Source organism: Carcharodon carcharias, chromosome 28, assembly GCF_017639515.1.
Source record: "Carcharodon carcharias isolate sCarCar2 chromosome 28, sCarCar2.pri, whole genome shotgun sequence".
In the NCBI taxonomy this organism is placed as follows: Eukaryota; Metazoa; Chordata; class Chondrichthyes; order Lamniformes; family Lamnidae; genus Carcharodon; species Carcharodon carcharias.
Window position 1 is genome coordinate 33,192,219 of NC_054494.1, and position 13,528 is coordinate 33,205,746.

Below are 13,528 nucleotides of genomic sequence, written 5' to 3' on the forward strand. Positions count from 1 at the left end.
AACTGAGCTGGAAATAACAGGGTAGACTTTTCCAGCCCAATTATACCCCATCCACCATTTATCTCATTCATTATAAAGTGCAAACAGAAACAAAACCACTGCAAAGCATTGGTGAGGCACCAGTTCATGAACATTATCCTGCAGTGTAGAGTGTTGCGTGTACTATGTAAATGTAAAAATGCATCACTAAGAGCCACATTATGGAGTTAACATGGATCTCAAAGTGTTCATCAATGCAAGTGTTTAATAGTCTGCACGCTGTTCAAAACATCCACTCATTTCCTATAAGCATTATAAAACACACTAAAACACGTAAACCACTGCACAGTATCTGATCAATCACTGGCAGTCAAGTTCTGCACTGTTTGTTTGAAAGCCCCCTCTCAAAACGAGGTAGCTTCTGGCTGACAAACTCACTTTGCAAAGCAGAGTTGAAGCTCTCATTCTGGTCTCTTCCATTCCTCCAACATCAGCTGGGCTGATGTTCTCCAACAGCTTGGTCAATAGTGGGAACAACACCTAAGCAAACAAGCCATAGAACATTATAAAGCAGATTTGTATAAACTGTGTTTCAATCAATCATCTTCAAAAGTTAACATTTTCAACTTGGAGGTAGAGCTCGGTAAGTACCTTGTTAAAGCAGGATTCCCATTCTAAAGCATCCAGTGTTTGCAGATCATGCACTAATAATGCCCTCTGTAGGTAAGTGAGTGCTTGCATTCTGACTTGACGCCTGGCATCACAACAAAGCCAAGCAATGCCTGAAGAGACAGGTACAGAGAAGAATAAGAGGTATGCTTTAAATAACTCCACAGGTTTTCATCATGGACTCTTCAGCTACTGGCTGTTGTTCAGCGTACTAGTTCATCTCAATTCTGATTTTCCTGTCTGAATAAACTATACAGGGAAATTGCAGATTCACCATCCATCACGATCTCATGTCAAGTACTTCAAAGCCAACCCACATTGCTCCTATTGACCTAAATTTAGAACTGCAATTGTTCCCTGCAATTGTAAGCTGTGGTTGGATCAAAAAGTGCACAGACAAAGGGTTAATTCTACAACTCCTCGTAAATCAAGCTTGCAAAAAGGCAAAACTTATTTTCATCATGGTCAAAGATTATTCAAGAAAATGGTGTGCAGCCAAGAACAGCCCAAGCCCCAAAAAAGGAGGCTCTGTTTCTTGAGATTTTCCCCATACTCAAATCATTGTGCAGGAACATGATTCTGGCGTGACTCAGCTCATTCCTCCAATCATGAGAATTGTACTGATCGCATATACCGCCATACTGATAGGAAATACAAGAGCCATCCCTGCCATGTCAGCCCAACATCTTCTCAAGGGCAATTAGAGATGGGCAATAAAAGCTACATTCCATGAATATAAATAAAAATCTCAATTAATTTTAGATTGACTTGGAATTTACCACTGCAGTTCCACCTTACAGTTTGGGTCAGCATAGGGTCATTTTGGCTTTACAGTAACATGACTAGTATAATTCAGTGTCAAGTAGCCTAAATTCAACTAACTTAATGCTGGGAGACCAGCAGCAGCAAGCAGACCCACACCATTTTAGCTTCGCAGTGTAATTGATATACAATCAGAAGCAAGAAAATTTTACGTGTCTAATGAAACTTATACACATTCTTAAAAGTTTACTGCATATGCTTGGAAACGAGATGGGTAATTTAGTTCTGGCAGTTCTAAGTACATTTGAGGAACCTTCCCCGCAAAACTAGGATGGCCAATTAATATAGTCCACTTTCCTAAAACAAAGTATAGGAGTGATGACTGCTCTTGGTCTGCTCCCATAGTCCTTGTCTATTGTGAACACTGTAGCACACCACTTGCTCAGGAGCCTAATTTCTCACAACATGTCTGCGCACAGCAGTGACAAGAATGAACCAGTCAGCAAGCACAAGATCAAATTTCCTTATCCCAGGAGAGCCGTGGTGACCAGTGAAACATCCTATGCACATGGGTCATCAACTGTTTGCAGGTTCCTCTTGGTTGGAAAATTGGGCAATTGTTTTTACACGTCTTACACACAGTTTAGCTGGCAGCTTAGGAGAAGTCAATTTTTGAATGCCCTGACTCAATAAAAGTGAAAAAGGAATACAAAATAATGGTCAGTTTCTTCTCAATTCTTGGAAAGCAAAAGCTTCTCTCGTTAACAAAACACGTGAACAATCTCTGTATGCTCCTGCAGCTCTAACTTACCTTGCAATAGTGGACACCAGCAGTTAGCCCACAAGGTTCTGGCATCAGCTTCAATTTTCCTTCCTGCTGACTCTAGGTGGCGTTGTTCCTCAGCCCACGAGCTATAAATACTGGCAGCTCTAGTGTGGAGTGTGTGCATCAAATCGAGAAGCTGAAAAAAGAAACACAAGCAAATCAATATGATCAACAGAATTACCTGCAAGCAACCCCTACTCAACAGAAATGCAATGGGTTTTCTTTTAAACCTATAGGAACACGAGGAGGCCATTCAGCCCTTTGAGTCTGCCACCATTTAATTAAATCATAGCTGATTTGTGTTGGAAATTCATTTATTGACCTTGTTCCTCTAACTCTTAATACCCTTGGCTAACAAAAATCTTGAAACCTTCAACTGATCCCTGGCCACAATGGCTTTTTCGGGCGCACAGTTTGTGTGAAGAAGTGATTCCTGGCATCACTGCTGAATGACCTGGCTCTAATTTTAAGGCAATGCCCTCTTGTTCTGGACTCCACCACCAGGAGAAATAATATCTATCTGCCCTAACTAATCCTTTAATTACCTTAAAAACCTTATATCGCCCCTTAATCTTTTATGCACAAGGGAATACAAGCCTGGTCCTTGCCATCTGTCCTCATAATTTAACCCTTTTATCTCATTCTGGTAACTCTGCATTGCACCCCTTGCAAGGTCAATATATCTGCCCTCAGCTGCAATGCCTTTAACTGAACACAACATCAGCATATTTACATAGGGAGCACATTGCATTCAATAGAACCTCAGCACCGCTGTAAACAATTATACTGTACAATCTAAAAGCACCCTAAAAATTTACCAGTGTAGATGTTAAAGGCACAGATGTCACTTGGTGAACCATCCTGCATGTTACAGTTTTAAGCACAGGAGGATACATTACCAGAATCGTATTACAAACTACAGACACCAATGTGGATCTTTAAGATTTAAGGAAAGAAACAGTATAAAAAATTAGAAAGCCGTGCTGCGACAGTTTGGCCTAAGTCATAAAGTTTGGCGTTAAAAAGCATGCATGGAGTTTTCAGAAGATTGTTCCAGAAACCCTAAAACATGTCAATGCCCATTAACCCTTTGCAGCAATTAGAAAATTAGACAAAGGGCAATTACTAAAAGACTGACTGGATGTGAAAACGTAGATTCAGTGATAACATTAATTCTCATCATTCGCCAAACTTCTTTGGTGAGTAATAAATGCCAAAGAATTAATTAGTACAACTAACAAAACGTTATCAAAATCATGCAAACTGCACGCTTCAGGACAATATTGTTCAGTTTAGAACAGGCACAATATCTTCAAAATGAAATGCAAATCCACTATAGTTTCACAATAACTTTATTAAGGTGATTTATCTGTGAGGAGAAATCTGGATTAATACTTACGTGGAGAAAAAGATTTCCTCATGTGTAGGAGAATTTAGGTATACGGTTTTCCACAAAGGGAAGGAGCTCTTTTACAGTGAAGATAATCAAAATCAAAAACTTCTATATTTCTTGACTTAAATAAAATCTGAAATTATTTATCCAGCCACCTGAAACAGATGCAGTTTTTAAATCTGAAATCCCAGCCAACAGGAAAGGGATCAATTAAGTCTACAGTAATAAGGTGTCCAAAACGGTCAAAGGATTGGGGTGTACCATTAAATTGTAGCATGAATATAATGTTGGCCATTATCCACATGGTAAGTTCTGAATCTAAGTCAGACAACTAGGAGACATAACCTGCATAATCTGATCCAGGATGGGAAGGGAATCAAGGGAAATGGAAGGAACAGGAAAGGCAGTTTCACTGGGTCGCACTTGTACAACTTAACAATGGGTAAAATGGCAGAGGTTTCAGAACAAGAGATGAAGCAAAGCTTAGGGAGAGACGATGGAATAGAAATCAGATGATAAGCTAAGTGACAGGACAGCTTTACTGAAAACAGGTACCGTGAACCAAGTACAGGAATGGGAAAGACCTGCTATACTTACATCCTGACTAACCTGTAATGACACAGTGTGGTAACTTGCTGGTACACTGTCATCCTCATCATCATCACTATGTGATCTTGACGGACGATGGTTAAAAGTCTTTGAGCGCTTCATGGAACTTTCCTTCTCCTTTTGTTTCTTTTTCAGTCGGTTGGATTTGTCGAACTTATATGTTTTAGATTTTCTTTCATGTGTTTTGTAACCTGCAATGAGAAACCACAACTTTTAGAAACAGTGTTATCTAGAAACAAAAAATGAAAAAAAAATTGTTATTGAACAGATAGCCTTTAGATAGAAAAGCAATTGGAGAATGACCACGTGAGGTTTTACAGACTGTTTATTCTGTTGTTACAACTGTGAGACTGTCTTAATATGTCTAAGTAAGCTCATGGTAGGTTTAAAGATACAAAGGACCTCTAAGGATTACACTTTTAGTTACATTCCACACAGTGTTAAATCCAAGCCATGTAATGTTGCCCTCCAGAATCATTCTTGGTTCTAAAATAACCATCACTTATTCATCATTACAGAGCTTCACAGGCAAGGCTAAAGCATCTAAAGGAATTAACTTTTAAAAACATGTATTTTTACCAAATAAGCTCAAGCAAAAGTTGTTTACTGCAAACATCTAAAAGATATATGTAAACCAATTATGACAGAGTGCACTAAAAACAAGTCTGATAAATATTGGCGGAGAAGAAAAAAGTTGACGTTTTGAGTCCTCATGATCCTTCAACAGAACTGAGTAATATTAGGAGAGGGGTGAAATATAAGCTGGTTTAAGGTGGTGGTTTTGGGGGGGTGGGGGGGGTGGGGGTGGGGGGGAGAGAGAGAGAGAGAGAGAGAGAGAAGGTAGAGAGAGAGAGAGAGAGAGAGAAGTGGGGGGCAGTGTGGTTGTAGGGACAAGCAAGCAGTGATAGGAGCAGATAATCAAAAAATGTCACAGACAAAAGAACAAAGAGGTGTTGAAGGTGGTGATATTATCTAAACAAAAGTGCCTAGTCAGAAGATGAGGTGCTGTTCCTCCAGTTTGCGTTGGGCTTCACTGGAACAATGCAGCAAGCCAAGGACAGACATGTGGGCAAGAGAGCAGGGTGGAGTGTTAAAATGGTAAGCGACAGGGAGGTTTGGGTCTTTCTTGCGGACAGACAACAGGCGTTCTGCAAAGCGGTCACCCAGTTTGCGTTTGGTCTCTCCAATGTAGAAGAGACCGCATTGGGAGCAACGTATGCAGTAGACTAAGTTGGGGGAAATGCAAGTGAAATGCTGCTTCACTTGAAAGGAGTGTTTGGGCCCTTGGGCGGTGAGGAGAGGGGAAGTGAAGGGGCAGGTGTTGCATCTTTTGCGTTTGCATGAGGAGGTGCTATAGGTGGGGGTTGCGACTAGGCACTTTACAGTCTTCCGGATTGAATATTGAATTCAACAACTTTAGATCTTGAACTTCCTCCTCCATCCCCCACCCACTTTCCGTTTCTTCCCCCTTCCTTTTGTTTTTTTCCAATAATTTATATAGATTTTTCTTTTCCCACCTATTTCCATTATTTTTAAATCTATACCTTTTATGCCCTGTTAGTCTTTCCACCCCAGCCCCACTAGAGCTGTACCTTGTGTGTCCTGCCAACCATTCTTAATTAGCACATTCGTTTAGATAATATCACCACCTTCAACGTTTAGATAATATCACCACCTTCAACACCTCTTTGTTCTTTTGTCTGTAACATCTTTTGATTATCTGCTCCTATCACTGCTTGTTTGTCCCTACAACCACACCCCCCAACTTCTCTCCCCCACCCCCCACCTTAAACCAGCTTATATTTCACCCCTCTTCTAATATTACTCAGTTCTGTTGAAGGTTCATGAGGACTCGAAACGTCAACTCTTTTCTTCTCCGCCGATGCTGCCAGACCTGCTGAGTTTTTCCAGGTAATTCTGTTTTTGTTTTGGATTTCCAGCATCCGCAGTTTTTTGTTTTTATCTCTAATAAATATTCACCAGCTTAAGAACTGGGCAGCCATTTTCACACCAAACAATACAACCGCATGCCTCTCTGTAAACGAGCTTTACACGGTAGCTGCTGGTTATATTGCACAAGCAGGAAATACTTTGAAATCAATGGACACCAATGAAATTTCAATAAACAAAATGGTGACATGGCAATTCGTTTCTTGAAATTTACTTTCCTTAGCCAAGCACTGTCCAACAGAAATCATTAACAAACCATATGGTTACAGTGACATTGTTTTAGCCACACGCACTCACTTTAGTAGAAAACACCGTCGACCCTGCAAAGTCCTCCTTCCTAATATCTTGGGGCTTGGGACAATATTGACAGAGCTGTCTCAAAGACTAGTCAAGCAATAGCTAGGCATATTAATACTCATGGGAATCATACCCTATAGATCATGTCCCAGACAATATCTTCACCATTCCTGGGTATATCCTATCCCACCTGCAAGACAGACCCAGAAGAGGTGGCAGCACAGTCGTATACAGTCAGGAGGGAGTCGCCCTGGAAGTCCTTGGCGTTGACTCCGGGCAAGAGCAAGGTGGTGGCAACATCACCACCTGAAGTTCCCCTCCAAGCCATTTGCCATTCCTTCACTGTCGCTGGATCAAAATCCAGGAACTGCCTCCCTAACAGCACTGTGGGTGTATCTACACCACAGGGACTGCAGCGGTTCAAGAAGGCAGTTCACTGTCACCTTCTCAAAGGCAGTTAGGGATGGGCAATAAATGCTGACCAGCCAGTGACGCCTACATACCATAATTAAATAAAAAAACACAAACGATACAGGTATATGTACTTCCAAGCATGCATATTTAATACACAATCATTTACCATCAATCTTCAAAAAAGTAACACACTCACAGTGATCAACACTTACACTTTATGCTTCTGGTTTGATGATATCATCAAAAAATGCACAAAAAGGTTAAATTTCACACACATACACCGTGCAAATATGAGCAATGAGATCATAGACTCAACAGCCGATTACTCAGTTTCTATTTAAATAATTAAAAAATGCAATTAGCTACACCCCGGTTCCCAAATAACCGTGTCTAATGCATCAGCAAACACTGCCTGAGGCTGAATTGTGAGACAAAGGAGATGTAAACTATCACTTGTACGATTGCAACATATGGTAATTGATATTTTCAAAACTTTAAGCTGGTGTTTGCTACGATTTGTTGAATGATAAGAAACATTCTTTCATTAAACAGGAAAAACTTCCACAAACTTACCACCATTCAGATTTGCTTCGACAAAGATACGAATCGTTTTTACACAGAGTTCAAAGTTTTCGGGTGTCACATGGGCAGCATCCCTCACAATAAATGACAACGACTCCACACACTTGATGAGCGACTTGGTATCATGCGAGCCCATATCCTGCCCGAGGGTTAGGCTGTACTGATTGACCAGAGGAGAAGGACCCTGCTTTGTGCCTTGACCAGAAGGTTTGCTGGCATCTAAATCATCTTTCCCCACCTGCAAGCAACATCACCATCCTGAGTAATATGATTTTTTTTTTTAAAGTCAAACACTGGGCTATAAATAAATGCACAATTCTTGCTTCATCGTCACATACAGGGAACAATGCAAAACACTGTCTGATTGTCATATGGCTAATGACCATTGTAGACCACGGCTTATATCTTATATAGCTCTTTTAAGAAAGTAAAAAGTCTCAGGGTGCTTCATAAGAGCATTATCTGAGAAATTTGACCACAAATTACATAAGGAGATATTAGGTCAGATGACCAAAAGCTTGCTCAAGGAGGTAGGTTCCAAGTTGCAGAAACAGTGGGGATTAGGGAGGGAATTCCAGAGTTTAGGGCCTAGGCAGCAGAAAGCACACTCACCAATGGGAAAGCTACTAATAAGGGATGTGCAGGGGGCCAGAATTGGTGGAGTGCAGCGTTCTCAGAGAGTTGCAGGGCCTTTGGGATAGGGTCATGGAGGGATTTGAAAACAACATAAGAATTTTAAATTCTGGGCATTGCTAGACTGGAAGCCAACATAGATCAGCGAGCAGAGGGAGGATGGATGAATGGGATTTGGCCCAAGTCAGGATACGGACAAATAGTAGGAAATCTCCTTTAATTTAAAATCTTTTCAAAAGTACTACAATAGATCCTATTACTTACTTCATAAGAATTGAGTTTTACACAAGCCTTTAAGGCAATGTTACTAAAGGTGATGTTACATTTTATCTGCTCAGAATGAAAATAAAATAAATTATGAATTAGCACATTATTAAATATAAAGAATAGATAACCAAGTGCAGCATTCACTGTTCTCTGTAACAAGGTTACTGAAGAAAGGATTATTGCAGTCAGAATATGTGAAAAAATAAGTCATCTCAGAATACATTTATGTCACCAAAACAAAGGGAAGATGATCGCCTCCTCATCAGGTGAAGTGTATAGGGAGTCATAAAAGCAAAAACACAAATTTTGAAGATGAAAATACAACTAAATCTGATATTTTGTTAAATTAAGTATTTTTGTATTGTAATTCTACTGAAAGATCAGGAATGATATGTTGTGCAGGTTGCACTGTCACACCAAGTTAGGATCTATAATTTGACCTGGGTTAAATTTCAGACAAATAGCTTGAAGTGCCACAGGGGTCAGCACTGGGGCCACAATTATTTACAATACATATTAATGACTTGGATGAGGGAAATGAATGTACTATCGCCAGGTTTGTGGATGACACAAAAATAGGTGGGAAGGCAAGTGGTGAGGATGACACAAGCAGCCTACAGAGAGATATAGACAAATTAAATGAGGGGCAAAAACTTGGCAAATGGAATATAATGTGGCAAAATATGAGGTTATGCATTTTGGCAGGATGAATAGAGGAGCTGAATACTATTTAAATGGAGAAAGACTGAAGAAAACTGCAGCATGAATCATAAAAAGCTAGCATACAAGTTCAGCAACTAATAGGGAAGGTAAATGGAATGTTGGCCTTTATTTTAAACAAAATAAGAGTACAAAAATAGGGAAGACTTGCTAAAACTACACAAGGCACTAGTTAGACCACACCTAGAATACTGTGAAGTTTTCATCCCCTTAACTAAGGAAAGATATACTGGCACTGGAGGCAGTCCATGAAGGTTCACTAGGTTGATCCTGGGTATGGGGGGATTTTCTTATGAGGAGAGGTTGAGTAGGTTGGGCCTGTACTCATTGGAATTTAGAAGAATGAGAGGCGACCATATTGAAGCACATAAGATTCTTAGGGGGCTTGACAGGGTAGATGCTGAGAGGTTGTTTCCCCTCGTGGGAGAGTCTAGGACCAGAGGGCACAATCTCAGAGTAAAGGGTCGCCCATTTAAGACAGAGATGAGGAGGAATTTCTTCTCTCGGAGGGCAGTGAATCTGTGGACTTCTTTACAGCAGAGGGCTGTACAGGCTGCGTCATTAAGTATATCCAAGGCTGAGATAGGTGGATTTTTAATCAGTAAGGGAAGCAAGGATTATGGGGAAAAGCGGGAAAGTGGAGTTGAGAATTATCAGATCAGCCATGACCTAATCGAATGGCAGAGCAGACTAGATGGGTCGACTGGCCTACTTCTGCTCCTACATCTTATGGTCTTACTTCACAGTCAATTAATTTATACAGAAGTAGGTAAATCTAGAATACCTGCCTGTAATGTGTTCTGACAATCACTCAAGTAACTGGTCTTTCAGTGTTACTGTGAATTCAAAATTACTTAGTTCTGTATAAACAAGGTAGCAATACTCATTTAAGCACAATGTTTCAGTATTCAGTAACCAGCAGACTTAATCTGAAGTTTGCTGTTATCGCCAAGTGGAAGAAAAAACAATTGCAGTCCAGTTCAGGGTATCTTATGAACACCAAATGACTGGTGTCACACTGTCAAAGAGATCAGTGTCTGGCAGTGTCCCAGATTCCCATGCTGTGTGGGAAAGAATACTGTGGACAGCAGTGGAAATTAAGACAAAGGCAGCATAAAACATATCCCATTGATTAGTTGGCTCTAAATATGCCATAAAAGAGACTTCAAATTGTTAAAATGTAGCAAATCATTATTGTGGTTGAAAACCAGCACAAAGAGAATTGTCTCTGTTGGGTTTGTGGGTGTGACAGACAACAGGGAAAAGCATGCAGTGACCAGGGTCTTCCCTGGCCACCAGCTCAAGAAGGCTCACCTTCACAGGTCACAGGCATCAACCTGGAGCCTTCTATTAACTGATGATATAAATCAACAGGTCCTACTGGAACTTCTCAAATTTTAGTGGCAGAAAGGCAGAATGCTCTTAAACAGAAAATAAAAAAACCTCAAAAAGAGAATCTCATGGATGCTCTCACAGAATATGAGGACTGTGTTGCACAATGGTTTGGATGCCCCTGGAATCAGGCTTCAAATGCAGCACAGTTTGATGAAATGAAAGCCCTCACTGCCTTGGCACCTAGGGCTCCAAGTATAATACCTTGCGGCATGGACTCTGGAAAATTGGCACCTAAATCTCATTCAGATTATGTGTGTGGAAGAAGAAAAATGCCCCAGTGTTGTACATGTACAAATCAAATGCATTTCCTATAGAAGTGTTGCAACTGTTTTAGAGTTGAAACCATTTCCATGGTAACCTGAGAACACTGATCTCAGTAACTGGCAAAAGATTCAGGGGAGAGATAAAGTGACTTCTTTCAAAAACGCAGTGAGTTATCTGTAATGAACTGCCTAAAAGGGTGGTGGAAGCAGATTCAATAGTAGCTTTCAAAAGGAAATAGCTTAAAAAGGTGTAATTTACAGGGCTATGGAGACAGAGCAGGGAGTGAGACTAATTAGATAGTTCTTTCAAAAACCTGATATAAGCATGTCCTTCTGTGTTATATAATTCAATGGAGGTTACTAGTTTCATGGACAAATGCATTTAATATCCACGTGTGACAAGATGTACAACAAGGCACTCAGTGTTATCTTAGCATGTCTGTTATCACGATATGCAATTCATTACACCAATGAACAACAGTGGAGTAATTGGCTTTTCAGACTTTTTGCAATAAGTCATTTTAATAATTTATTTCAGAACATGAAAACATACAAAAGTCAAAATGTGTATGGTTCACTAGTGTGCGACTCACCACCAGCCAGCCACTACTGGCAACGTCAACATCAGTGATGGAACGGTGTACCTTAGTCTGCTTGCCATGCTCAGTGTACACTTCAGAGTCCGAGGTGTAGCCACGATCTAAACTAACTTCACTGGGATGGTAAGATGCAATTTCACTATCAGACTGTGCACCTTTAAAGAAATACAACAGCATCAATCAGGAGAAGTCACGTGAGTCTTGGAAATTTACAAAAGTATTGATTTATTTCCTTTTTGATGGGAGAGGAAAGTGTTGAAAAAAGTGTCAAAAAAAATTACTTCTTTACAGCTGTCAATAACTGAACCTTACTGCACTTCACCAATATGAAGAATATCCCAGCCACTGATTTCTGGGATCTTTCTGTTCAGATAGTTTGAATTTAAAGGTATAGTACTGTACAAAGGCCTTTAAAAGTCTGCACCTTTCACCAGTTTCAGTTTAGGCTCACAAAAGCAGGATTCTGTCGTTGTTAATGATATTCTATCCTCCTCGCCCAACAATCAACACCATGCTTGTTCAAGAATTCTGTTCCTAAACTTCTCCACATCTCACTCCTTCTTCAAGATCCACTTTAAAACCGAACCTTTGACCAAGTCTCGTCACCTGTCCTAATGTCTCCTTCTTTGGCTCAGTTAATTTTTGTCTGATAGCACTGACGATGTTTTTTTCTTACTTTAAAGGTGCTATTTAAATGCAAGTTGTTGGCACGGTCGACTTCAGTAAATTGAGGAAGAGGAGAAGCGGTACACATAGAACTCATGACATGGAATTCAGTTCAGCTCAGCTCAGTCTGAGAAAAAACAGAAAACAATGGAAATCTTCCCCACTTCTCCAGAACAGCAGTGGGGAATTGAGTTTTAAAAATCTCAATGTAATGCTATTAGCGCAAGGACAAGTTACAGTGAATCCATTTTCAGGATTAACTTTAACCCAAGGCTCCAGGTACACAGGCTGCAGAAACTAAAGACAATACAGACCGGTTTTCTGTCATTTACTCTTTGCAATTTGGAATAAGAGCTCCTGAATCTGAAATCATCTCCAATGTACAAATCTACAGATCAGGCAGTTTCGCAGCACTTTTCCATTACTGATTTTCCACTACGCCTAAACTGGAAGGGAACTTTGGTGCATCACTCCCGATTTTGGATACCAGCCTTGTTGGCTGTGTGGGCCATATTATTAGAGGGTAAACACTGGGGCTAGGTTCACACATGTCCTTTACAAAATCTAGCTATTTTCAGCCAAAGAAACATTTGTAAACCCACATTTTCAATGTTGTTGATTCCCCAAATCTGGAAGTGACAACAATGGAGGAAGAATCATTCATCTTCAGCCAGCTGCAGTCTCATACAAGTCCAGTTTAGTATGAATCATCTTACTATTGCTTATAGCATAGATATATTTGAAAACCATGCCTCCTAATATGGATTTACACTGAATCAGTTCAGCCTAACTTGGATGCCCTACATCCAAAGATCTTTGAAAACTGTTCTCCAATTAGCCACTTTTTGCAGCTATTTGCTCATTGATTGAGTGCCAGATCTTGACCAGGCCAAAGGGAGAACTGCAGTCTAGGAGTTAGTTGCTGTCCAAAGATTCAGAAAGATCGAATATGCTCAGTCACGCTGGGCCACTTGTGAAATTCCTTTTGACTCTAGCAGAGACTCAAAAGGAGATCAGCTGATCTGCCCACCCTGTGCAGTAGCATGGAGACCGAGGACAAGAGAGAAGCACAGGCAAAACTGGAGTCAGACTTGAGCAAACCTACTGGAAGATTTCTCATAAAATAATCAAAACCTGTGCCTCTGATAAGGAAAATATCCTTCCAAGGTGACCTAAACTGCAAACATTTAACAGATATTTTTCATTAACTTAAAAAATGCCAGAAATTCTCCCTTATGGTAGAACACTAATTTGCAATATTGAAAAGTATATTTTGCATTACCAATAATATTTAATCGCAATGTAATTACTGTGATAAAATTAAGATAATGTAAGGGACATTAATAAATGTTTATCTACCACAAAACACTGCTTCAGTTTCCTTCTCCATATCACTCAAATGGAAACATCATTTACCTTTTTGATGTGGTTAATTATCTTTCTTGGTTTTACTAATATAACCTACTTAGCGATGCATTAGATCTGCCACTGTTGGTGCTTAAAA

The 13,528-nt window shown here is 40.1% G+C and overlaps 1 protein-coding gene across 6 annotated transcripts in view; it reads right to left on the reverse strand.

Annotated features, from left to right (window-relative positions):
* Positions 1-13,528, reverse strand: part of gbf1 (golgi brefeldin A resistant guanine nucleotide exchange factor 1) — a 203,183-nt gene that overhangs the window by 8,723 nt on the left and 180,932 nt on the right. For 4 of the 6 annotated variants that reach the window (XM_041176616.1, XM_041176619.1, XM_041176615.1 and 1 more), the window contains 6 exons: positions 11,353-11,513; positions 7,473-7,719; positions 4,227-4,429; positions 2,222-2,372; positions 631-761; positions 418-519 (listed from right to left, as the gene is read on the reverse strand). In XM_041176616.1, the coding sequence (XP_041032550.1) occupies positions 418-519; positions 631-761; positions 2,222-2,372; positions 4,227-4,429; positions 7,473-7,719; positions 11,353-11,513 (995 nt within the window). The remainder of the gene's footprint in view (positions 1-417; positions 520-630; positions 762-2,221; positions 2,373-4,226; positions 4,430-7,472; positions 7,720-11,352; positions 11,514-13,528) is intronic. The other 2 variants (XM_041176618.1, XM_041176617.1) reach the window with 2 other exon arrangements.